Genomic DNA, 27,053 nt, shown 5'->3' with positions numbered 1-27,053 from the left:
TTGACCACATATGCCAACTATAGTAACATCAATACTGAATCATACAAATATGTAGAAGCTTTATGCTTTTTAACTCTTTCGGTGTTGGAACCAAATTTTTAAGGCCTTTGCAAACAGTTTGGATCACGTTCTGTGGCGTCTCATCAGGATCCAAACTGTTTGCTACTCTGACAGTATTCTTTGAAAAGAAATCGAAGAAAATGCTAATTTTAGAAATTCAGCAGACAACATTTTAGCAGACGATAAATTTCCCAGCATGCAAAGGGTTAAACCCTGATAAGGCAAGTGTTCTTCAAATCTCATGTTCTAGCATTCGATCCAGCTCATTCATAAAATAGTGTACTAACAATATAAACAAAACACCTCAAGTAATTTTCCAACAAGTATGGACGTGCTATACGATAGCATACTTGAAGTTTAAAACAAGCACACTCATGTAAGCAAAAAGGTTCAATAATAAAAAGTGCAAATACGACTGACACATCATTCTGGCTCCCAAAGAACAATTACATGTATTTAGGGGTAAAGATACATTGCAAACAAGTGCCAATCGCCTGCAAGAAAAGCACTAGAGTTGCCGGGTTACCAACAGCGTTCGAAAGTTGCTCTGTGTACCATTGAAGTTGTCAAACTAAAACCATTATATTAGGATGCAAAAGCTTCTGTTGAATAACGACACAAAATGTGCCAAATGTGAGCACACAAACGACAGAATAAGTTCACAAGCTGTATATTTAAGTTTTGTCTTTCCCTGTGAATTATTTCTCACATTATTTGTTAAGTTATTATCGACTTTTTCTCTGTATCAAATTCATCAAATTTCATTACACAACAAGGGAAAATACCTAACAATGTCAGTATTACTTTGAAATTGCTTTGGATTTCATGGTTTGGCAGAACAAATGGGCCGAAGACAACATTCCACTAGCTGTAGTAAGCACTAATATGTGTGTTTAGGATAAATGAGTTATATAACAACATAGACAGGTAATAAGGACATAATTTCGTGCATGATGAGGTTGAAGGATCCATACGTGAATTTCACAGAAATGTTTTCTTTAACAATACTTAATTGTTGCTTTGAATGTATAACAAAGTGTTTAACTAACACATGTATACATAGTTTTAAAAGTTAGTCAAAATAAGACTGCGATTTCCATTGTAAGCAAATTATCTGTATGATAATTTAATTATAATAAAGCATATTTGTGGTGATTCTGTATGCAATGATCTTATAACATTAAATTATGTTTAGGGGTAAAGTATATTTGGAGCACAATATAGCATGTATTCAGACATACAAAGTAAGTTCTCTCTAAAACAAATCACAAGCACTAATACATTCACACTGCATTATGCACATTTAGAATCTAGATAAATAGCACATTTATATAAACCAAACGCATCTTAAGTGAAACAAACACACACACACAGAAATTAACGCAGTCGACAGATTTGTAAATGCAAAACCACATATAATATAAATACATGCAAAACAAAACAAATCAACAGTTAAACACGTTATAGGGTCATGGTTTGTATTCTCATAAAAATACATATTTTTATGTCTGAACTGCTCGGTGTAAATGGACAAATTAACTATTTGTATAATAATAAGTGAGATGGTAGTAAGTCACGAAAGAAAAACTATTCATGAATAAAGTCAATTGATTTTTGACAACTGCAAAAAAACTTGTAATCCAAATTCATCTGCTATAGATTGTGTACATACAATACCTGCATATCATCACAACATATCACATACATACACTATGTAATCAACAAGTCTATTATACAAACATCAATGAGGTAGATAATTGTATAGTATCCAAGCTTTGCCTTTTCTCGAATCCAGCATCAAAAAAACGAGTAATGTCGTACAAAAGAGATGTGTTTAGTTAGCCGATACACACAATTTATCCCATTTACCCATTTACAGGTATCGGTACAATTACATGTATCGTTAAATGCGATGAATTGTTCAATAATTTTAGCCGATTTACTAAATTGGCAATAAATATAGCCATTTATCAGTTGACAAATATATTGACATATCAGCTTAATCGGATTAACTGTCGGCTAAATCAAATGTTCAACCAATTTAGCCATCGGCTAAATCGGTTGATTATTTCATTCCATTAACAATACATGTACGAAACACGTAAATGTTCAAAACAGGCTAAAGCAGATACATCGGCTAACTCCACACGCACACATGATACACATTTTATATACTCGTATCTTAATGCCGAAAGCGAAGCAAAATGGAGATAAAGGTCATGAAACGTACACTATATTCATTTACAACAACAAACAAAGCAACATTTTTAGTCCAAATTAAGAACACGATGACTAAATTACATACTCAGATCAAACACTGTCATAGTGTTATGTGTTAACTTATATTATGAAAAAAATAGAAACCAAATCAACTATGAAACACAGCTAGTATTAATGTACAAATGACGTTGGTCGAGTCAGCAGTGTCTCTTCTTACATGTTAGTTCGAGTTTTCTTTACATTTTTGTTTTACAAAATATCGAGCCAATTGTGGAGTTAGTATAATTCCATATAACAAAAAACAAACAAACATGCATACAATATTCCAAATAAGTATCAGTAATGAAACTGAAAGTTTAAGTAATTTTTTAAAGTCTAGTTTACTTTTGCTACTATAACCATTTCAAATATCAATTATGAAGAAAGCACGTGTGTATATGATTGTCAACTGATATACCTGAATTGTCTAATGCTGTTACATATGAGCAGTTATCAATTTGTGCATAGAGACTACAAGTAAAATGAAGGTTTTTTAATGAAAAAAACACGATTCAACGATTTCAAACATGAGGGCCTTTAAATGCATTATTTTATAAACATATCGTAAATATCTTATTCTAAGAATATTTGTTTTTGAAACTTCGATTTTTGAGCTTGTGCAAAATCATCATTAAGGGAGTGGTTGAACTATATAAGGAGGTCTCAATATAGCAAACTTTTATCACTCAGGAGAGAAATTTTCATCTACTTCTTTTATGAGACAACTCAAACTATAAACAAATAAAGATTAATTCTGGGACCACTGTCGTGGAAAGGTCAAAGCAAGCATTGGCAATTTAAACCGATTTCAGGGCTATCATTCCCTCACATTTACATAAGAACTTATCACAAACAAACCGGGCTTCTAACGATTATATGTAGGTATAAAGCATGAATATCAATATGTGATGCGTAAATCGAATACTGCAAGCATCCTTTTTGTGTTCTCGTGTCGTTAGTATCGGAAATCTATCAATTCAACTATTATATATTTTTAAACGTGGCAAAACAGGCTTGTCAACGGTGAATACATCTTTAAAAAATCATATAACAGTTTAATAACCACAATTCAAGAGATGGCATGCTATATTTTAGCGTTTTACTACTACACCTTCATGTGCAATAGGTATTCACACTTCTTAATACAATAATTGTGTTTAAATTGTTTAAAACTTCTATCATAATCATAATAAACAAATGATTTCACATGATACAAATTTGTACAAATCAACAGCATCCCTCTTCTTAAAAAACACTTGTAATCCATCCAACACGTTCCCTAGCACACTCATTTACATGTATTACGATTAATGGCCTTCATTGAATATTTCCAGCAACAAGGGCGGGACTTCACCGGAATTGTCCAGTCTTATACACAGCACTCTCTCCGCATGGCGTGTGGAGATGCTGCGTAAGTCTGTGACTTTCATGAGTATTTTCGCCCAATGCACGGGCTGGTGGGGTCGGTTTTCCGACACGTACCGCTTAAAAGCACCGAGTATAGCGTCCTGAAGCTTCTCCACGTTTTCTGGCTCCTTTAAACCGGGCCGATCTGCAAAGACATAAATGTGCATTGTTACGTCGAGACAAGTAAGAAATAAATTGATGTGTTGAAATAGTGATTCAGATGATTTTCTTCGTTTCTTCTTCGTAATTGAATATTTGCAAACAGTGATGTAATGTTGGGTTTTCGACGATTTTCAGTATAAAGCATATCTATGTTCATAAAAGGATCGAAAGAAAAGTAATTGGACAAAGAATAGTTTTATTCTGTGACTATTTTGCAATTAAATCCTGTCATAATTGATGATACACAAACGATTTATTTTATACATATATCATAGTGATTGGATAATGCTTCATTGATTAATTGATTTGCATTAATGATGGCATTGATGGAATCCTAGATTTGTCACACATCTTTGAAGCATGTCAGGAAGTAAAGCAACAACGCATACGTGATAGAAACAAGGTAAGGCAAGTAAAGCAAAAATGATTTCCATATTGATCCAAATGCGAGGCAAGTACAGCAACACTACTTATCTGATTTGATAAGAAGCAATTCAATTATAGCACACATGCTAGCCTGATTTAATCAGAAGTAATGTAAGTAAAGCAATAATTCTTAATAATACCTGATTTATTAGGAAGAAAACCAAGTAAAGCAACAATGCTTACATGATTTATCAGAAGTAAAACAAGTAACGAAACAAAGCTAATTTAATTGACTGAGATGCGGCAGGTAAAGCAACACTTCTGACCTTATTAATCAGAAGAAACCCAAGTAAAGAAACAATGCTTACCTGATTGAATCGGAAGTAAAGTAAATAAAGAAAGAAAGCTTATGTTATTGACTGAGAAGCACGGCAAGTAAAGCAAAACGTTTTACTGATTGAATCGAAAGTAAAGTAAGTAAAGCAATAATGCTTGTGTGATTAAATCATGAGTAAAGCAAGTCAAACAACAATCCTTAACCGATAGATTCAAAAGAAAAGCAAGTAAAGCAAACATTATTGACTGGTTGAAGAAAAAGATATTGTAACAAGTAACGTAACACTTCTTACCTAATTGCATTGAAAAAGTGAAGAAGGGAAGTCACATTGCTTATCGGATCAAATAAGAAGATTTGCAATGCGTGAAGTATAGATGCTTACCTGATTACATAAGAAGACTTGAAATACATGAATTACCATTGCATACCTTATTGCATAAGACGCATTGGCACTTGGACAAGCATTCAGACAATTAAGACAAGTGAAATACCATTGCTTACCTGAATGCATAAGAAGTATTGAAACAAGTGAGTAAAACACCATTGCGTATCTGATTGAATAAGAATCATTGAAACCAGTGAAGCACACTTGCTTACCCGATTGAATAAGAAGTATTGCAGCGAGTAAAGCAACCTCAGCTTTGTCAAGCTTCAGTTTTGAAAGCCCCATGGCAAAGTCAAATATTGGTTCCACAAGCACGGCCACGCCCTCCTCGTGAATCTGGGATTTATTGAGGTTGACCCCATTGTGGAGGAAGAGGGTCTCATGCTCGGGGTCAAATCTGCACGCGGCTCTCAGACACATGACCTCCATACAGCAGGCTTTAAGCAGGCATATCTGGTCATCTACGTTCAACTGAAAATATAAACACATATAGTTTTTATTTAAGTGAAGTGAATACATGGAACGACGGATATATGGGTGTGATTATCTAAAAACACATGTTCCTCACAGTTTTTCACATGAGAAAGAAGCTTAATATTCAATGTTTTTGCTTGGATAAAAAGCATTATGTGTATAGGATAAGCTTCGGATACATAACATAATATAATGAATTGGATGTGATTGGAATAACAAACATAAATTTAATTGCATTTGATTGGCACAACAAGCATAATATGAATTGGATTAGTTAGGGCTTAGACTAAGAAGCACAATAAGCATTGAATTGGCTTAGAATGAGAAGCATTATATGCATTCACATTGCTTGGAGTAATGAAGACATGTGCATATCATGATGTGCTTGTAAAAAGAATCATAATAAGGATTGCAATGGCTTGGAAAATAATCATTGTAATCAAAGAATAAGTCAAAATTGATGTAACTGTAGCTACCCGCATTCGTGTGACAAATATCATCATGTGCAATTAACTGAAATACGTCGACGAAAACGATATCTCTGAAACTGTATTAAACCCAACTAAAACCTGACAAAATGTTTAGGTCAATATTTATGATAATGAAGTTTTTTAAGAGAAATTGTTTGGTATTGGATGTAATTAAAATTCAATTTACAACAGGAAGTAAATGTCTGAAGATAGAATAATTTTGTATAACTATGAATTTGTCAATAGAGGGTCCACTTGGTCGAATTGATATTACTATCTACGTACAATAATTTCGAATGTGGTTTCAACCCATGAATGGGTATTTTTTTATCTATTGACGTCACTGTTTACTTACAATAAACGTGTCTTTACATATACAATTCTTTATGTTTTGTTTATGTTATTTTTTCATGTCATGTTGACTGGAAATGCAAATTACTTTATTTCATAATTAATTGGTAGTCAGCAAGTCCCATCATATATGCATGCAACATTATTTATAACTGTTATAACATGCATTATTCTCTTCGAATTATTATGATGTGTCTAATAGTTAAATTATACATTATTATAAAACAAAACAAGAATAAAACACATCTAAAAATATGCGAGTCACACAACCTTATTTTTCCGGAATGATCGGACATATTGACCGGGTTTTATATTTCTAAATTATAAACAAAATGTTACTTGACATTGCGTTTATGTTCAATATGTTTTAAATACGTTGTAAATTTTATTCCGATTACAATATTGTATAAACAACGTAAGTGTTACGTTCATATTGTCTGATTGATGCATTTCGCACACCGTAAAAAATAGCACTGTGATTGCGAGTATTTAACACATTAATTGTTAATACAGTCGAATGCAAACCATATATACAATTCGAATATGCTATAACGTTTTTCATGTAAAAAGCAAAATTGTCCGAACCGATGAACATACATATATGCCGTGTATTTTCACATAAATTAGGCAAGAAGCAAAAGCCCAAACAACACGAGAATCACATTTTCGGTATAAAATAAAACAAACAAAGTATTCCATTTAATTTAACACCACAAATCAAACTACAAAACAAAGAATAAACAGTTGCTCTCTTTTTGCTTTGAATATAAACTATTTACCACGTTTGTGAGCAACTACCGCTCTTCTTTGCCGCCATTTGCTTCGGTCGTCCTTCTAAATATAGCTACACAAGGATGCTGCTTGTTTATGCCATTATGGAACACGTGCGTGTTTCATATTCGTTGGCCATGCTAATTCCTAGTGTACTTATCGACAGTATTTCTTTGAATGTATTATGCTTAGCATCACGTTTTTCATTTATGGTGTTTTTGTCTGGTCTAATATAATCGTGTTACTCGGATCGTTTTTCGAACATATTTAGTTTGATCAAACCAAAAATAGACATCGTTCTATGTTTCCTGAAAAAATGAGGTGTAAACAAACTAACTCCTGCATCGCAGATCACGTATTAAAATCACCTTGTATATTATATTGGCCACTTTTTGACGACAATTACACATTGTGTATAAAAAACTAACCGCACGAACATATTAATTAAACTGGGTCAATCGGAAATGTCAAACATAATAACAGATGACCAGCGCAAAAGCAGTCAAGCAATCTGGCTCCCATTACAAGCTTAGTGTCGGTTGACAAACACGATGTTTACTAACAAAAGAGTATGCGGAAACATTACTCCGTAGCGGACAAAGGCCTTCGTGTAATGTAATACAGATGTCCAAACACACAAGCCCTGAACAAAGGGGAAATTATTGTTTGGTGTTGAGGAAAGATGGACCCCAGCAACCGGCTTTATTCAGGAGTTAGGGTTTTCCAAACACGATTAAGAAGACGCATTTTTCATCCTTTATATGTTTTAAGGGAAGCGGTATAATTAGTGACGTGTATATGCAAATTGCCCAAATGAATAATGCTTCAAGACGATCGAAACATCAAAGGCCGAAGTTGCCTAAGCATGCTTTTTTAACACATCTGTTATAATATATTATATTGAACAATAAGCCGTATATGTATTAAAAAAATTACCGTACACTAAATTATAAGGTTGAATCCGTAATTCCATTTTTACAGATGACCAAGTCTTTCACTTATCTATTGAAATGATTGACTGTAATGCTCTGTTATGTGAATAAAGTGATAAAATGAAAATAACGAAAATACAAATACAACTATCGTTTTATTTTATTGTTTAATGACACAGAGCTGAAAGAAAGACCAATTTGATAAGAATAGATATATTTTTATAATTATCAAAATCGGCCTACCTTTTTAAGAGAATCCGATCGGCATATTATGATTCAATACTTTACCAAATGGCAATCATACTAAATGTAAATATCTACTTGGATTTACTGCATGCTTCGAGCAGTACTTAAAAGTTGAATGACCATAAATGCTCGGAATATGAACTTCAGTGGTAGTAAATAGCCTTGAGTTAGAATACATGTGCCTTTTGTTCAACCACACATATTTGTCACATAAAGGAGACGAAATATACGCGCATTAAGATGGATAAACGCAAAAACTGTCATGTTTAAACGTTAAACAAGCCAGCACGGTAGAAGTAATCGTTATTTAAAACGTTTACAGTCAAATTGCCTCCGTTGATATAACGTAACAAGTACCACTATCTAGTTAAATATAAATACGCATCATAATATAGTGCAAGGCTCAAAGTCATAAAATCATAATCTTACGAAAATCTTACCTATATCACGTTTATGTACGTTTGTCGACTAAAATGGAAACTTTTTTTTAGGATATATTCTTAGATCGAGTCTAACACAATTATACAACAAATGTCGATATGCGATAAATTTAAAATTATATCCCAATTTTAAGGTTTTCATCAAAATAAATAATCCAAAATTCCAGCGCGCAAATCAGCACACACATGTCTATCCAAATTTAGAGCTGTATACCGTCATCCTTCGATAAGACTTCCATGTAGCATTTATCCGGCAATATCAGAACAGACAAAACCAAATCATATGTGAAAAAATAAAAGCAGGACTCAACAGAGGGTGAGTCAGAGAGCCAGCTATCATGCGTCCAGTTTTGGGCCACGCCCATGAATTCGAAGCCCGTGACACTATCATTGGCTGAAAATAAGGTGTGAAGAATTCCCCAAGAACACCTGACCTTATCCAAATTACACATGCTATGTGATCAATGATGCGTGTCTCCATATGCGAGATGTATGAGGAATCCGCTGAGAACACGGTAAAAGCCCTTTGTCGATACCTGAGACTTAAGGAATCGAAATGCTCAAAGCAAATTTTGTGATATATCCGAAACCAGTATTGACCTTAGCCTAGATATCATTATAAAAAATGTCCTTAGGAAGTCATATGAAGATTTTACACGTCATGCGATGCCGAGATGGTTCAAAATGTCAATCCCTAGCAATATAAGGAAAAAATGACCACCTGGTGGACATATTTCAAATGAAAGCAAACATTTTCAAACTCGACAAAAACATAAATATAATAAGTTTCCCCAAGTAAGGCCAATTTTGACCTTAAGGACACGTTTTGAACAAACTTGGTAGACGGTAGGTACGCGATGTAATATTCCTACCAAAACTCTATTACATGGGTTTTAGAGAAGTTTTAAAAGTTCAACAGAACAAATACCACCCCCCCCCCCTTGGCGGGGCAATTTTGATCACAATGACATGCTTTGGATAAACATGGTCGACAGCCACCAACGTATGATGTCAATGCCAAATACATAAAATTGACATTGCTTTTAATGAGGAAAACGTTTGCACAACGTAAAAGCACAAACTTTTCACAATAATTATTCATATAAATTCATATTAAATTGTATTTTATATCTTATAAAAGAATTACAATTTGTACTGGTATTCTAATGAAAACAATTTACGTGTTTAAGTAAATCGGTCTTTATTTTACCTCTATGTTAGAAAACACGACTACGTTTCCAATATTGAAAATAGTGAATTAAGTTTAGAAAGAAAAAAAATACAACAACGCATACATTAAGTATAGACAGGTGATCTTAAATAATAGTAAGAACAGATCGATTTTTTCAAAACTGTAGGTCAAACAATGCCACAAATCCAACGAATGAAACCTGGGCGTGGTGTATTTGTTATACAGTGGTAACTTTGAAAATAAATTGATATCATTATCGATATCTAACGTAAACGTATGATTTAAAATGTCTCGTCAAAATGTGTTCTCAACTAATAGTATTCATGATACAGAACTAGTTTATTCATTTGCTATCCCAGACAGCAGATGGTACCGAAATTATTCCAAGATTCCAAAACACCCAGTTCGATTTAATTGAAGATCATATTACATTTCTATTACCAGTCACCTTGATGTAATAGGATGGGCATCGGGTGATTTAAATAAGTATTCGCACAGATAATTAAATGGTAACATGTCTATTTTAATGCATGGAAGTAAACATGTCTGTTTTAATGCATGTATGTAAGTGAATTTCTTTAAAATAATTAAGAATTTATGATTATTTATTACTAGTTCTTATAATATGCATGGAAATATTAATGGCATCTCACAAACTATTTCCACATATAGTATCAGCGTGGGATCAAAACAATGGATAGGTTGACCGACAATAAGTGAACTATTTTAACTGGAAATACCGTAGTTGTAGATTTGTCCAGCTTGACAAAGGTCATAAACTATATCTCTTATCATGTAACGTGAAAGCCTTAAAGGGGCCTTTTCACAGATTTTGGCATTTTTTTAACTTATTCATTAAATGCTTTATATTGATAAATGTAAACATTGGATCGTAAAAGCTCCAGTAAAAAATCAAGAAAAAAAAATAAAAAAGGAAAAGAACATTGCCCGGAGCAGGTTTCGAACCAGTGACCCCTGGAGTCCTGCCAGAGTCCTGAAGTAAAAACGCTTAGCCTACTGAGCTATTCCGCCGAGTACACATTCGTGACGTATTTTATACCTTATATAAGCAATCTTCGTAGTTTCACAAAATTTAACGACAAAAACAGAACTCTCCAAATTATTCAATCGTTTCGCGTTGCAACGCTTTATAATTTTTAGGTTTTAAAATCGTCAAAAGATGCATATAATGGCTATATTAGAGCATGGTTAATGTTCAGTATTACTGTTTCCTCACAAATATCATAACTAAAACGAAAACATACGAATCTGAAACAACTTTTTTCTATTTTGTCAATTTACCAAAGCGTGAAAAGATCCCTTTAAGGCTAGCACTCAGTTGTATAATTCACTTGCTTATACGAAAACCTTAATGGAAAAGGATGGTCGGATAATTTATTGCAATAAAAAAATGCTCTTTCCAACGTTTCTTCGAAAGTTTTTTTGGAGGACATGCATTAATCTTGCTAGTCGACTCGTTAACGACTTACATATCGACATTCAGGTTACATAGACTAGTGATTCAGTGTTACTTGATCGCAACGTTATCTAGCGTGTATGTGGCCTACAGCAGTTTATGTACAAACACATGGCCATATCATTAATTGCTTATGGCGTTAAACGGTCAGTACACAAGTGCTCATGACCGGTCAAGATTGACCTTGTCAGGTGAATAGAAACCTGTCGACAATACATGTACATTGACCTCGTTATAGGGCTTGTACATTGGAGTTTATAGAAAGACACCAAATAACATGTTCGTATTTCGATTCATGTTGTGTGGGTTGTTTTAATTAACCTTACATACACAAAAGTGTGTGATACTAAAATTAAAGAATGTTTTAGTTTAATATTAATTTTCAATAAAATTCAATAAAAATGTTTTTTTCTCTGTTGCGATCAATTTACACATAGTCCAGTTGTTTGGTCACAGCTATTATTCCGTTACTGCTGACTTATCCAAATAACTGTAGAAATAAATAATTTAAACGAAATACTTTTATCAACCACCTGATACTTAAATCAATATTAATCATGTCTATGATGCGACATGTATGTGAATGGGAATTTTAATATTATCGTGCCATCAATTATAATTATAAAGATTACTTTCACTATGTTGTTTCTAGCTACTAGTTAATCGATATACATGCGTAGGACCTACATCTGTTCTAAACGTTTATTTCGATACAGTGGAATTGGCTGTAACAAAAGTTGTCCAGAAATATTATGTGATGTGGCGATTTAAATCATTTATGACAAGCTATTGAGATGTAGTCCAAGCATGTACATACTTGAACAGTTTTATACATTGTGTTCGTGTTATTATGCAATAGATTGTTTATACATTTGTGTATTTAGCACGGAATCTTGCAAGTTATGTTTTAGATAGAATGCGTGCCCAAATTTCTATTTAAACGTATTAAAATAACACGTGACTTTGACACACGCGGATCATTTCGTCTGACACTTAATATGTATTGAGCACCGCACTCAATTGCGGCTTTCTATATGGAATGTAATGCTTATTATTCAATTGTTAGAAGGAATTATTATCCGACATGTCTGTTTACTATATATTTGTTATAAGTGTATTTAAAAAGCAACACAAATGCCTGCAGAGAAAAAATCACGGCCGACATATAATGACTTTTATATCAACGTATACGTAGTGTGTCTTGTCCATACACATTTATTTTAGGAATTTCCTGTAGATTTTTTTTTTCAACTTTAAGCTCTAAAACGTGGCTTAGTTTTTACGCTAAAAAATATCCCATTAACACTTGTTTTCTCCTGTGTACCCGTAATTATATCTGTGGTAACATTTTTGAAATCAAAATCAAGATTACATCTTATGACAAAGAAATATCTGAAAGGCTTGGGTCTCTTGGTACAATGGAATTCAGTACATCATATAAATACCATGGCATTGTGACTATGTATATGTTCATTATCTTTAAAATGTCTGGAAAGTGTAAGTAACAAAATTGATTAATTAATGTTGCTTATATTGTATAATTTCTTTGCCAATTTAAACGATTAAATGGCGCCTTTTGGATGCTGTGCATCGATGGCTTTCTTGGTTATGTTTACGTGATTTTCTAGTGATCCATGGGTTGGAATTTCCCGATACAAACATTACCAATTTGGCACGCGAAATACACTCTCACTTGTTTATACATAAAATTAAGCCTTGGTCAAAAATATATGGTGTGATCGGGCAAAACTATTTCGGCTGACTAAGCGTTATGTATGGAATGTAAACGATTTGTGGGTAAAGATATCAACGAAACACGCGATGCCGTTCAACAGTTCACGTTTTGTTTAACCCATTTATGCCTAGTGGACTCTCCCATCCTTCTAATTTGGATCAATTTATTTCCAAAACTAGGGATGTCTAGTATATTTATTTCTATATTTAGAATATTTCTTACATTTTCCTTTAAGCAAACAGACCCTGCGCATCATGCGGCGTCTTATCTGGGTCTACGCTGTTTGCTAATGCCTTTTTTTATAGACGCTAGGCATAAATGAGTTAATTCTGTGTTCATTCATGGCAGTACTTTTTCATTTCATTTTATATAAGCTATTACATACTCGCTTCATTGACTGTCATATTTTCTTAATTTCACATGATGTATTTTGTCCGTATGAAGTCGGAATAAGATTTCCATGTTTCAAACCAAGGAAAAAACGAATCCATTCCCAAGTGTCTGTACTAATATAAATCCGCAAACCCACTGTGAGAGCAGTACAGAAATGAGATACCGACCGGAAACTGTTTCCATAACGATAAAAAAATATGATGTTCAGTAACTCATGTACATTTCCTGAGCAATTATTGGCCAAAAGCGAGAAATCGAAAACTTTGTTCAAATTATTTATGTCTGGCTTTTTGTACCTCGGTAAATCCAGGCACCCCTTTCGCAAACTCAACGACCTTGACGATGGATGGCGTCATCGCCTCCGCCAGCTGTTGCCATGACTCCGGATCCTGGGTTTGAATCTCGGCACCCTCGTACTCAGGCTGTGCAAGAGGGAATAGTCGCCATTAAAATTGAAATGTTGAGATATCATATGTACTGGTTTACTGGTACTTGCGCGTTTGAATTAAATCACAAGATAGCATGACAACGATAAAACACAACACGTCATCTTTTTGCAAAACAACTCTAATGGGATAAAATATCTACATTGCAACATGAAATGGAAATACATCCTGAAACGAATGCGAATTATATTTTACAGCCTTCTTAATAGACAACAACGGGCTAATGCGCGTGTCGTGTTAGGCAAGTTTGCCTTGGTGATTAAATTGTTCGTTTTTCTTTTTTAAATACATATATTGAATGCGAATTGAAAGCTGCATGTTAGGGGTCTGATTATTTGAATGGTAGGGAAGATAAAAGTAAAATAACAAACAGCCGTTTGACTTCTTTGTGTAAGCACAGTTATTGCACCCATAGGCACATTATTTGTTTGTGTATTTACTATACATATGTATGATATAGACAATGTCTTTAAAATTAATAATGAAAACAACATATGTTACAGTAATTTACAAAATGTTGTTCGTTATTACCCATTTATGCCTAGCGTCTAGAAAAAAGGCATTGGCAAACAGCGTAGACCCAGATGAGACGCCAAATGATGCGGCGTCTCATCTGGGTCTGCGCTCTTTGCTTAAAGGAATTTCTGTAAGAAATATTCTAAATATAGAAATAAATATACTAGACATCCCTAATTTTGGAAATAAATTGATCCAATTTGGAAGGATGGGAGAGTTCACTATGCATAAATTGGTTAAACAACAATCGGCAGATTATTGCGCGGTGTACAGTACACTTATGGAACGAGTACTAACCTTATGTTTAGTATTTTGCACTTTTCCAGAAGTATATTCATAGGCAGTGACCACTTCACAAATCATTCCTCTGTCCTGGTCCGATAAAGTATCATTCAATGGCGGGGATTCAGTAGGCTTTGTTTTCACTTGTTCTTCTTTTCTGCGCTCTCTATTTTCTTCTATTAGTTTTCTCTTGGCCGTACGTTGTTTTTCGTTCAGCACCACTGAAATAATTAATAAGATTAAACCTTCACATAGATTTTGATCATGCTCTGTAAAAAGGGGTTTAATGCATGTGCGTAAAAGGTCGTCCAAGATTAGCCTGTGCAGTCCGCACAGGCTAAACAGGGACGCCACTTTCCGCTTTAATGATATTTTTCGTTTCAAGAAAGTCCCTTCTTAGCAAAAATCAAGTTGAAGCGGAAAGTGTCGTCCCTGATTATCATGTGCGTACATGCATTAAACCCCCTTTTCCCAAAGGCGTGACTCATTTAAATAATAATTCAACAGCTGGTATATGCATGAATCCTTTGAGCGCATCACATATAATAATTAACCAAATAAAGATCATTCCTGTAAGTGCTTTTTTTCCAGGAACTCCATTATTCACTTATTTAGTTTATTAAATTCAACATCTGTGAGTAAAGCATTGTTTTGTGGTTTTCTGATATTTCATACATATTGTTTTATTCATTATGATAACATTCCTTTATATGGTTAAACTTATATAAAATACCGTATATTAATACATATTGCCGTATAGTTACAAACTGAACTGATGGGAAAATAGTGTGAGATTATAAGATACACATACTGATAGGATAATTTTGTAATAGGCCACAGATAGTATTAATTACATCAGTGCTCCAGCTAGGCCTAAATCGAAGGGCGCCGCGCCCTGCCCTCCCGAACCTCCGCCCTGCCCCACCCCCCGAGCCTCCGCCCTGCCCCCCCCCCCCTAAAAAAAAAATTGTTTTTTTTTTTTTTACATATGATAATTCATGAATCTCTTATTACATTGTAATTAGTTTAATCCTCATTGTAGACATTATATTTGAATGGTTTAATAATAATGGGAATAATACAATTATTTATAACATATAAATTAACATGCAATAGGAAGCATTCCAGAAACACCCGCGCGCTCGAACGTGCCCTTTTCACAAAATACTGCGCGTCGAAAGTGCCCTTTTGACAAAATACTGCGCGTCTAAAAAGCCCTTTTGACAAAAAAGCCCCCTGCCCATTTCAAATCCTAGCTGGAGCACTGCTACATAATATTCGAGTACATCTTACATATACTTATACACAGTGAGAATAAATCAAACCATTAGCACAAAATGTATAACCTTCATATTATAAAATACATTTGAACCAATTATAAATTGTCTACTAGTACACATACTAAGCAAAACTTAATTTCTCTGCGGATATGCAATTATGCATATGGACGATATACGCTCAAATCCTTTATCTCAGAGCCAAGTACATTCCCCGCGAAGAGCAAAGTCCACTGAGGTCACGCGCTGGCATTGATTTACTACCTACTCGCCAGGAATGCACATTGATAGACCCGCCGGCTGATAAGCAAAGCCGTTTCTGTCAGATTCAATAATGTCGGTATTGACCGATTTCCGATTTCTATCTGTGTAGCGACCATGAAATTCGTTTTATATGACCTGTTGCTCCGAGCCTGGTTTTCATGTTGTAGCATTTAATTTATTGATTATAATCTTCGGAATCTCTTTATTTGTGTAAACATTCATTAAGTTTGACTTATAATTTTGTTTGTATTACATGTGCCTAAAATAAATTCAATGTAGTCATAACAAGTGTTTTGTGCTTTTATTTGCTATTGTATGAATATGTGGGGCGTATAAAACTACAATACAAAATGAAAAACAAAGATACGTAAACTATTAAACGGACCTTTTCACAGATTTTTGGCATGTATTGAAGTTAGTCATTAAATGCTTTATATTGATAAATGTAAACATCTAAAAAGCTCCAGTAAAAAAATGTAGACTACATTTAAAGAAAGAAAAAAGTAAACCTCAACTGGGCTCGAACCACTGACCCCTGGAGTGAAAGTCTAACTCTTAGACCACTCGGCCATCAGTGCTCATTAAATGAGAGAAGTATTTGTACTTTATATAAGCAATCATTGTAGTGTCACAAAATATAACGACAACAACAAAACTCTCCAAATTATTAAATCGTTTCGAGTTGCAACGATTTATAATTTTCGGGTTTTTAAATCGTATAAAATGCCTGTAATGGGTATTTAAGAGCGTGGTAATAGTTCAGTAGTACAGTCTCCTCACAATTATCATAACTACAACGAAAATTTGCGAACCTAAAACATTTTTCTTTACTTTTGTCAATTTACCAAAACGTTAAAATGTCCCTTTTTATAAAGGCACTGTTATCAAATGTGCAATCAAATGTTTTATAAATGTTAAAATAATAAACAACACAAATAATAAATGTGTTTGAAACACAGTGTTCAAAACATATACATAACTGTTATCGAGTAAACGAAAACAAATAAGGTTTGAATGAACATTAAATGTTTTGTTATAGTTGTTAACTTTGTTTTGTTGTTTCAATGTAGTTTTTAATTTAAACGTATCGATTTTTTTAAGTGTATGTCTTGGATTACAACACGAGCAAGCCATTTGCTGCAACGACATGACATGGCTAAGGACATCATAAAAGTATCACATAATCTATTTCCTCTGTTGTCATAGCATTGATATTTTAGTTTCTGTAATATTTAAACAAAGCAAGCAATAATGAAATTCTAGTACATTGAACAATGGTAAATGCTCTTAAAATGAAGTTTGGTTCGCATACTTTGCTGAGTGACCTTGCGGCATAACCAACCGCAACGTTCAAGTGCAGCAAGTTGAATAAATAGGTTGGGAGAAACAATTTCCCCCTGTTTAACACCTGCCTTGAAAAATCAAATACGTAACAGCCCCCGATTCAAACGCCAGGTTACGCCTTTAATTGCATGGTGTCAGGTATCCATTAAATCTGACGGAAAATGAATTCATACAGATTATGCCCACTGACCAGTGTTTAAATGCTGTCGAAGGATTGACTAAAGTCTATAAAATGATTTTGAAAATGACCGCGTGTTTTTCATTTCAGAACAGAACAGAACACATCTTTATTTGGTTCACAGGTCAAATAATACATGATACATATATTGTGACAACAGGTGAGCCTTTAGTTCGCAAAAAACAGTTCACAAAACAGGGGTTCGAAGAAAAACACATTTGAGGTCATTATTTGGGGAAGGTGATCAAGAGATTTACAGATATCTTCTAATTTTTTAACCCATTCATGCCTAGCGTCCTGAAAAAAGGACATTGCAAACAGCGTAGACCCAGATGAGACGCCGCATAATGCGGCGTCTCATCTGGGTCTGCGCTGTTTGCTTAAAGGAATTTCTTTATGAAATATTCTAAATATAGAAATAAACATACTTGACATCCCTAATTTTGGAAATAAATTGATCCAATTTTAAAGGATGGGAGAGTCCACTAGGCATAAATGGGTTAATTGCTTGGTATCATTAGCACAAATCAACTCAACTATTGATTTACATTTATTTTGGCTTGAAATGTTCAGTGTCAGTGCTCATTTTATTTGTTAACATGCAGAATATGCACTTTTGCTTAAATAATGGACGAAATTTTCCTCCCCTTTAGAAATTTTTAGACGGGAATTTTGTAGTTTTTCTTTAATTGGAAAAGTACCTTTTACGGGGTCGGGTACTATATGAAGAAAGAAAAAAAAATCGCTGGGTTATACCTATTTTTGATTTGACTTCGAAATACATTTCAGTTTATTATATAAGCCACGAACGGAGAAATTCTAAGTAAACATGGAACTGTATTCATGCGATTACAAGAGATTGCGCATCACTGTGCATATTCATCATTATATCTCCCTTAACGCTCGATTGTAATTCCGTAATAACTAATTATCGACTAAATTGTTGCGACCCCTATCTGATGTCTCCTTTTTATATGCATATTTCAAAATTAAAACATTCTATACTGACTGATACTATTAAAGAAATCAATAAATAGTGTTGATTATTTTAAAATGTTTAAAAACGATCTCTGTAACAGTAAACATGTAACCATAAACATGGCGTGATTTCAAAACAACCGAGTAGCCATTGGCCTATTTTATTCGCTTATGTAGTATTATGTATTCAAAGAGTGACCCAAATTAACGTTGTCACTGAGGCAGGGAGAGATAATTTATACTTTTCACCATTCTTTTGATAACTGGACTCAATCAAACCGCATGGGTACCATCGTGTAATGAGAGGCTAGAAAGGTCGATGAACTTGTGGTGGAGATATTGCGTCCTTTATTAGACCCCCGGGGAATGACTTTCTAGTGCAAGGCGGGCCCTTACCTAATTAGAATCCTGGATTCATCGGGCGATCTGTATGGATGAAATTTGTATTTAACCTGGATACTAAGTTTTGTGTTCGTATTTAGTTGTATGTACAAATGTATTTACTTTTTTTCAAATTATTTACTTAAAGGGATCTTTTCACGCTTTGGTAAATTGACAAAATTGAAAAAAGTTGTTTCAGATTCGCAAATTTTCGTTTTAGTTATGATATTTTTGAGGAAACAGTAATACTGAACATTTACCATGGTCTAATATAGCCATTATATGCATCTTTTGACGATTTTAAAACCTAAAAATTATAAAGCGTTGCAACGCGAAACGATTGAATAATTTGGAGAGTTCTGTTTTTGTCGTTAAATTTTGTGAAATTACGAAGATTGCTTATATAAGGTATAAAATACGTCAAGAAAGTGTACTCGGCGGAATAGCTCAGTAGGCTAAAGCGTTTTTACTTCAGGACTCTGGCAGGACTCCAGGGGTCACTGGTTCGAAACCTGGTCCGGGCAATGTTCTTTTCCTTTTTTTAATTTTATTCTTGATTTTTTACTGGAGCTTTTACGATCCAATGTTTACATTTATCGATATAAAGCATTTAATGAATAAGTTAAAAAATGCCAAAATCTGTGAAAAGGCACCTTTAAAGGGATCTTTTCACGCTTTGGTAAATTGACAAAATTGAAAAAATTTGTTTCCGATTCGCAAATTTTCGTTTTATTTATGATATTTGTGAGGAAACAGTAATACTGAACATTTACCATGGTCTAATATAGCCATTATATGCATCTTTTGACGATTTTAAAACCTAAAAATTATAAAGCGTTGCAACGCGAAACGATTGAATAATTTGGAGAGTTCTGTTTTTGTCGTTAAATTTTGTGAAACTACGAAGATTGCTTATATAAGGTATAAAATACGTCAAATATGTGTATTCGGCGGAATAGCTCAGTAGGTTAAAGCGTTTTTACTTCAGGACTCTGGCAGGACTCCAGGGGTCACTGGTTCGAAACCTGCTCCGGGCAATGTTCTTTTCCTTTTTTTAATTTTATTCTTGATTTTTTACTGGAGCTTTTACGATCCAATGTTTACATTTATCAATATAAAGCATTTAATGAATAAGTTAAAAAATGCCAAAATCTGTGAAAAGGCCCCTTTAAAGCTTAAAAATGCCATGGTTGAGTATTCAAATATGTTTAGAGTGTTCGGAAATATTGTAATTGATCTTCTTTTAAAAAACTGACACAGACTGCGTAACCATTTTCCACTTAAATACAAATGTACGTATTATTAAATTTAATAAAAGAACTTTTTTACTAGATTCAAGTTTTTTAGGCTTTATTTCAAACCCTTAGATACTGATGAGCAGCCAACAGCAAAAACCTGAACAGACTGCGAGTTACTCACAGGCTGTTCTGGTTTTATACTGTTTGCACATAGCCATGTTCACTTTGCTTCTAAGTGGGAAAGGGTTAAGACGAAGGCTCAATACAGTGAAAATAATAAGATAAACTTTTTTATTTCTACTGTGTATGACATTCTACCAAAACCAATATGCAAGGAATTTTTGCAAGTGCAGGAATAAGTTGCCATGTTACTGCAAAATGAACTGACTCGTTCTTTTGTAAAAATTACAACGATAACAGATGAAGTATTGGTCGCATGGTATTCCGATTGTTTCATATAACGGTTATTATGGTAAGGCTATTGGTAACCATGGCAACATAGGATATCGATGATAAAAATGGACTGATTCTTGGTAATTAAGAGGATTTCAAGCGGTCAACCAATAGGCATTTTTCCTCAATGAGCCATACGTGGACAATGATCAGTTTATATTGTCAAGTCAATAATAGAAAACTAACCGAATTCCGTAAAGCCTCTTAATTAACGCTGCACGGACGCCGATATTAGTTTGCCCTTACATAAATGCTTAGGCTTGTGCGTAAGCAGTTCATGATGCTGTAGAAATGCACACGACGTGCAGTTTATATTGTAAATGACTCAATGGATAACCATTCAAATAACATATCTCGTTCTTTTATAAAAACAAATGTAGGCGTATAAGACCCCGGGACACACATGACGTGGCTCACTGTGGCTCATACTTAATTAACCCATTTATGCATAGTGGACTCTCCCATCCTTCTAAATTGGATCAATTTATTTCCAAAATTAGGATTGTTTAGTATATTTATTTCTATATTTAGAATATTTCTTACAAAAAATCCCTTTATGCAACCAGCGCAGACCAAGATGAGACGCCGCATCATGCGGCGTCTCATCTGGGTCTTTTGCCAATGCCTTTTTTTCTAGACGCTAGGCACAACTGAGTTAGAAAAAAAGATCTATGACCACATAGGTTCATGGTATTTGTCAAAAAGGCAAGAGACAAAGCCTGATCTTGCTGACCGTATTTTCGTTAATTGTTTACAAGTTTATGTCTTAATTCACAACCTGTAATAAAGGATTTTGAGCAATTAAATAATCGCATAAATATCTTTAATTTCGACAGATTTGTACATTTGCCGACCGGGAGGGAAAGGTTGGTGAAACAAAAAAGAAGAATGGTGCGGAACCTTGTTATTGATCACTTCCAAATAATTATAAAGCACGTGTATTTTAAATACAAAGAGTCAAACATTGCGTCTATCGGTTATATTCAATTTAAAAGGCACAAACATACCTGGTAAATGCCTCCTAACGATTGTAACAGTCGAATTATTTTGATGCTCACTTTAATACCGAAATTCTTTAGTAACCCGATGATAAAACAGTCATGTTTGTTGATTTAAAAACAAAACTCGGTGTCTGTGTATATACGGACATACGGTCAGTATCAATGGCCGCGATTTAATAGTATGCTGTTGAAAATGGAATCATAACACCAGCATGTTGTTTGCTATTTATGAATCCCCGTATACGGATTGTTGTCCTCAAATGTTAGTGACATCCCGGTGTTTTGCTTCATTTTACCAGTAGGGGTTTGACGAACGATAATGCATTCAAAGAATCAATAAACACTTACGATCTGTTGCCATGCCAACATTTAAACATTTGATGAATCTGCACTCTTGACATTGATTTCGCGTGGTTTTGTCTATGACACAGCCTTTACTCCATTTGCAATGGTATTGTAGATTTTTCTGGATGGTTCGTCGAAAGAAGCCCTGTATGATAAGATAAAAATATTTTGGCCATTGACAAAAAACAAATGTAATGAAAATTATTTTTGATTTTTAAATTATAATTGTACAATAAATTATGAGAAGCTCTTAATGAGACCAATCTAAGTCCAAAATGTTCTACTTTTACACCAAAAGATGAATAACTTATTTTTTTTATAAACAAGTGTGCATCTTTAAGAAGGCAAAAATCGTATCATTCAATTTGTAATTTCTTGGTAAGCTATACAGTGAGTTAAGTACATATTGTTAAACAATATGCCGGTCACCAACCTTGCATCCTTCGCATGTCATGCAACGGTAATGATACCCAGTCGCAGCGTCCCCGCAAACTACACAAGGTTCCGGTCCATTAGATAAGTCCATGTAACTTGGTATATATGGCACGCCTGAAAATAAAATCAAAGTACTGACAGTACTGGTGTGACGATGCTTTTGAAGAGGATTGATATAAAAGCATCTATTTAAGTTTATCTACATAACCACAATTGTGTATGTGGGTACGAAAATTTTGGGTAGGAAAAAAATGGGTACGAAAATTTTGGGTACAAAAATTATGCCAACAAAAATGGCGGGTTACATTCTCGATCAAATATAACAACAAATATCTTTAAAAAGATATTCGACGTGTATTTTCTGTACCACTTATCTTAAAAAAAAACGTTCTTTTACAGTAAAACGTTTGTGGGTTATAACATTACGTTTCAGCATATAAATTCCAAACTTGACATGCTCTTTAATAACACAATGCTCTTTAATTTCACATGTATATCATACCAAACTTTATATTTCGTTGTTTTCTTTCCTTTTAATGATGCTATGTGTGCGGACGTGATTTCACATGCCCATGTACATGAACATATATTTTGTTCTTTTGATAATTGTTTTTTCTCTAATTCACTAAGCTTATGCATGTTTGTTCGTTAAGTACGGCAATAATTTCATGATGATTCCCGTTAGTAGGTATGAGCACATAGTCGTAAGAGCACGTGAATACGTGAGTTCGCCCATGAACACATAATAAGGTTAACTAAATCTCCGCGATATGACCTAATATGTGTTTAAAACAGCAAACAATATCCAACAAACGAATTAATTATCAAACATAGTATGTGCATTGATGTGGCTTTGTAATTTCTGTTTGAAAAGTTTGTTTAATATGCAAAATGAGAAAGCACGCATAAGAGCGAGTTTCATAGATGTCATGCGGCTATATGCTGTTAATATACCATAGTCACTAGCGGCTACAACGTTTACAAATGGCAGGTTCGAAATAATTCGTTTTCTTTACACTCATGATCGCGTTAAAAGTTAAATTATACACGTTTTAATTCGCTATTTATTTACAGAATCACGACAAATGTCAAATACAATACAGAAAATGCATAGTTGTTTCATTGATCTATAAACATATTATGGATTGAATATAACTGATTTAAAATAAACGTTTTCAAACTATTATAAAATCTTTTTCCCAGAATATGCTGTCCTATTTATAGCTGGGCTTCCTGTACCTTTATTAATGATAATCAGCGAGGTATGCCGATTAGAAAAATCGAGCTTTCTCAATCGGACTGGCTCGTTCTTTTACATAGGTCGCCATTGTGAAGAATTTTTTCATTGTATGATAACTTAGACGAGCTGCTTCGCAGCATCGTCAAAAAGGTACACACATGGTTAGTTCAATATTGCTTCATAATACTTGAAGCCACCAATGTGCATGTACGGGAGTAATTGGAATCGTTCAATTCCGTAAAACATTATGTGCTGTTGAGTAATTTCTTAAATAAACAGCGGTAGTCAGTTATCATCATTGATTATTCATTGTTACAAATGTTCAACCAATAAGTGTACGCCGTTCTTTTATGGCCATTCATTCTCTCAAAGAATATGCAAAATGTGAGTTTTAAGCCAGACTAAAATGTCAGAGGAATTGGGGGTAGGGTGTGGGGCAGTATTCCTTTAATATAATTCTTTGCCAAACATGTTTAATTGCAAGTGCTGGTCACACTCAAATCTTACATTCAAATCATTAATTCAGCATAGTTTCCATTAGGACCTCGTGAATGATCTCCGTGTAACAATAAGTTAAATATCAAGTAGTATTGAATGGCATTCATTAATATCATCAAAATAGCAAAAATAAACATATTGTATTCCACATGCACGCCAGGCGCAGAGCTGGGAGAACTGTCCACCCCTGGAAGCTATGTTTTTCAATGAAGGGAGACCGATTTCAAACTTGGCCGAGATATCATAAGAATAATTGTTCGGGACAACTTTGAGCAAAATAATTGTCTTATGTGGTGTTCACAATGTGTCAATATTACCATATCAGGAAAAAAACTCCCTCTTAATCTTGCAACTATATTTCATAGTGGACCGGGAAATATTTCAAACTCAACTTATAAAGCTATAGGAAACAGCTGTTTCCACTTTGTGTCCCGGTAATCTTAAAATGGTGTAGCATCATTATGGAAGCCCACCGATTTCCGCCGCTGCAATTCCGCTTTAGAGAAAGTTTGACAAAAAGTGTGTATGACTGCCTAAATCGCATCAGCGATGTTAGTGGTTTTCGTGTTAAGTATACGAAGAAGCGAAATCAATGTCTTTGCTATAAGCAAAAAAACGTTTTGTTTTATCTTTTGGCTTTAACTTAACTTAAGCATAACAGTATACAAAGCTAACTCTATGGTGATATTTTAGCGCTTAAAAGGCATTTTCCATGAAGATGTTTTTGCACACACAATTAACAGTAATACTAACAATATAAAATAATATTAAAGATTATGGATGTAAGTGTACATTACAATACACACAGGATTATTATGTCTGTCACATAACATCAAAGGACAAGCCCTTTTTAAATAAAAGTTTATCTTATGTAAATAGTTGCCGATTTTGTGCGGATGACTGCACAAGATGTATGATCACCTTCCCATAGGCACAACATAATTGCCAAAGTGTGTCTGTACTGTCACGTGAATGTTGGCCATTTGGTACTTTTGCCGGACAGTTCGATACAGTGCACACGTTATCAGATACTCATATCTACCCGGGTCAGCTAAGTTAATTGCTGATATATTGATTCATAGTTTTTGTTGTATGAACCTTTGTACACGGTCAACCATTTCACATAAAAAACCAATTGCAGTACGCAAAGACTATTTTGTTTTAGAAAAGACTGTACACCTTCAGTTAATATCTGTTTAAGCAATGTAATATCATTTCATGACAGTGTAAATGTTTATTCAAACAGATAATAAATAAATGTGAATTTATGGATAATGTAAACTAGTTTAAGGGTTAAGGCTTAACCCTTTGCATGCTGGGAAATTTGTCGTCTGCTAAAATGTCGTCTGCTTAATTTCTAAAATTAGCATTTTCTTCGATTTTTTCAAAGAATATTATCAGAATAGCAAACAGTTTGGACCTGATGAGACGCCACGTTCTGTGGCCTCTCATCTGGATCCAAACTGTTTGCAAAGGCCTTAAAATTCGGTTCCAGCACTTAGAAGGTTAAATAATTATTTCGACATTCACGTTTATTACATTCATGGAACGGCTACACAAGATTGCAATAAGTTAATTTCTTTAAATGAAACTGCAGTACCTTTAAGCTTTAATAATTGTCTGTACATTTATTAACATTATTTTAATGGTCGACATTTATAGCACAAAGCACTCAAGTTTTATCAGTTCATATATTTCCAAGAAAACATAATAAAAGCAACATAATTTCGGTAGAGGCCTCTAGCCCTTTGAAAGGCTGTCATAAAAGTCTAATAAGGTGTAATTATTACGTTAATTGCGACCGACTGATACTAAGAACCCATCATTATGAAAATAAGTAACGGACGAATTGGTCGTTTGTCTTCCTATTTGACATTCGATGACAAATAAGGTGAAAGAAAAGAACAAAATACATTTTTATGATACTAATAATATAATACTGGGTCATAAATAAGCAACATCATGATGATTCGTACGTTTATGATGTGATAGGCAAGTATGGCTTAATAAAAAATGCTTCATTGAAAATAAATTTAAGTTTAAAAGATAGGAATATGCTGTTAATAGAGCAACTGTCCAATATTTATATTTTTATTTAATAAAAAAAAAGTGTTAATACTCTGATCTAACATCTATGATGTGATATACTTCGATTTAACAACTACATAAAATCAAACACAAGATGGTGATTGGAAAGTACTAATGTTGCAACAACACAAACAATTGAAAATATGTATGCTTTAAAATTAAATTATCTCCGAAAGAACAATTACGATTAAAAACGCAGCAATTGCTAATGCCGTACAGATACACTAGGAGTTTATAAAAAATAATGTATATTTTAAAATAATGAAATTTCTTAGAACAACAGAGTTTATAAGGAAAAAAATGCGAATAAAAAAGAAACATTGAATTAAAATAACGGCACTGTTTTGAAAGAATATTAATGGTTTGTGATTCATCGCAAACCTTTTGATTTTTAAAATCAATTAATTCCTGAACTCGTTCCAAGTATGGCCAAAGCTAGCTACCATACTTGTCAGATCTTACTAGCGGTCATTCACCCGGTGGGTCAGTGCCCGAAGTTAGCCCAAACATGACCCCTTAACGCATCAAACGTAAAATCATTTATATATCTTTATATTTTCACGAAAGAGTTTCCTTTCGTAAGGATCCGGACGCTACGCATACGGTGTTTATCTCTTTGCCTTGGTATACTG

The 27,053-nt window shown here is 33.9% G+C and overlaps 1 protein-coding gene across 1 annotated transcript; it reads right to left on the bottom strand.

The window, feature by feature from the left end:
• Positions 1-3,562: 3,562 nt before the first annotated feature.
• On the bottom strand, positions 3,563-26,893 carry LOC127849221 (thyroid hormone receptor beta-like). Its single transcript, XM_052381941.1, has 7 exons — positions 26,884-26,893; positions 22,594-22,709; positions 22,164-22,305; positions 14,717-14,922; positions 13,754-13,879; positions 5,189-5,447; positions 3,563-3,871 (listed from the first exon to the last, which is right to left on the bottom strand). Exons 1-7 carry the CDS (start codon positions 26,891-26,893, stop codon positions 3,627-3,629), a joined length of 1,104 nt encoding a protein of 367 aa, XP_052237901.1. The 3' UTR covers positions 3,563-3,626.
• Positions 26,894-27,053: the final 160 nt, after the last annotated feature.

The sequence above is a fragment of the Dreissena polymorpha genome, chromosome 10 (genome assembly GCF_020536995.1).
Source record: "Dreissena polymorpha isolate Duluth1 chromosome 10, UMN_Dpol_1.0, whole genome shotgun sequence".
Taxonomy (NCBI): Eukaryota; Metazoa; Mollusca; class Bivalvia; order Myida; family Dreissenidae; genus Dreissena; species Dreissena polymorpha.
This window is presented reverse-complemented; position numbering and strand designations above follow the sequence as displayed.

Coding starts and splice junctions, on each gene's coding strand:
- LOC127849221 (XM_052381941.1), bottom strand. Junction 5,448..13,753: donor GGGTGCCTGGATTTACCGAG/GTACAAAAAGCC, acceptor TTATATTTTCAG/TTGAACGTAGATGACCAGAT. Junction 3,872..5,188: donor AATACTTCTTATTCAATCGG/GTAAGCAAGTGT, acceptor ATGTCTTTGCAG/ATCGGCCCGGTTTAAAGGAG.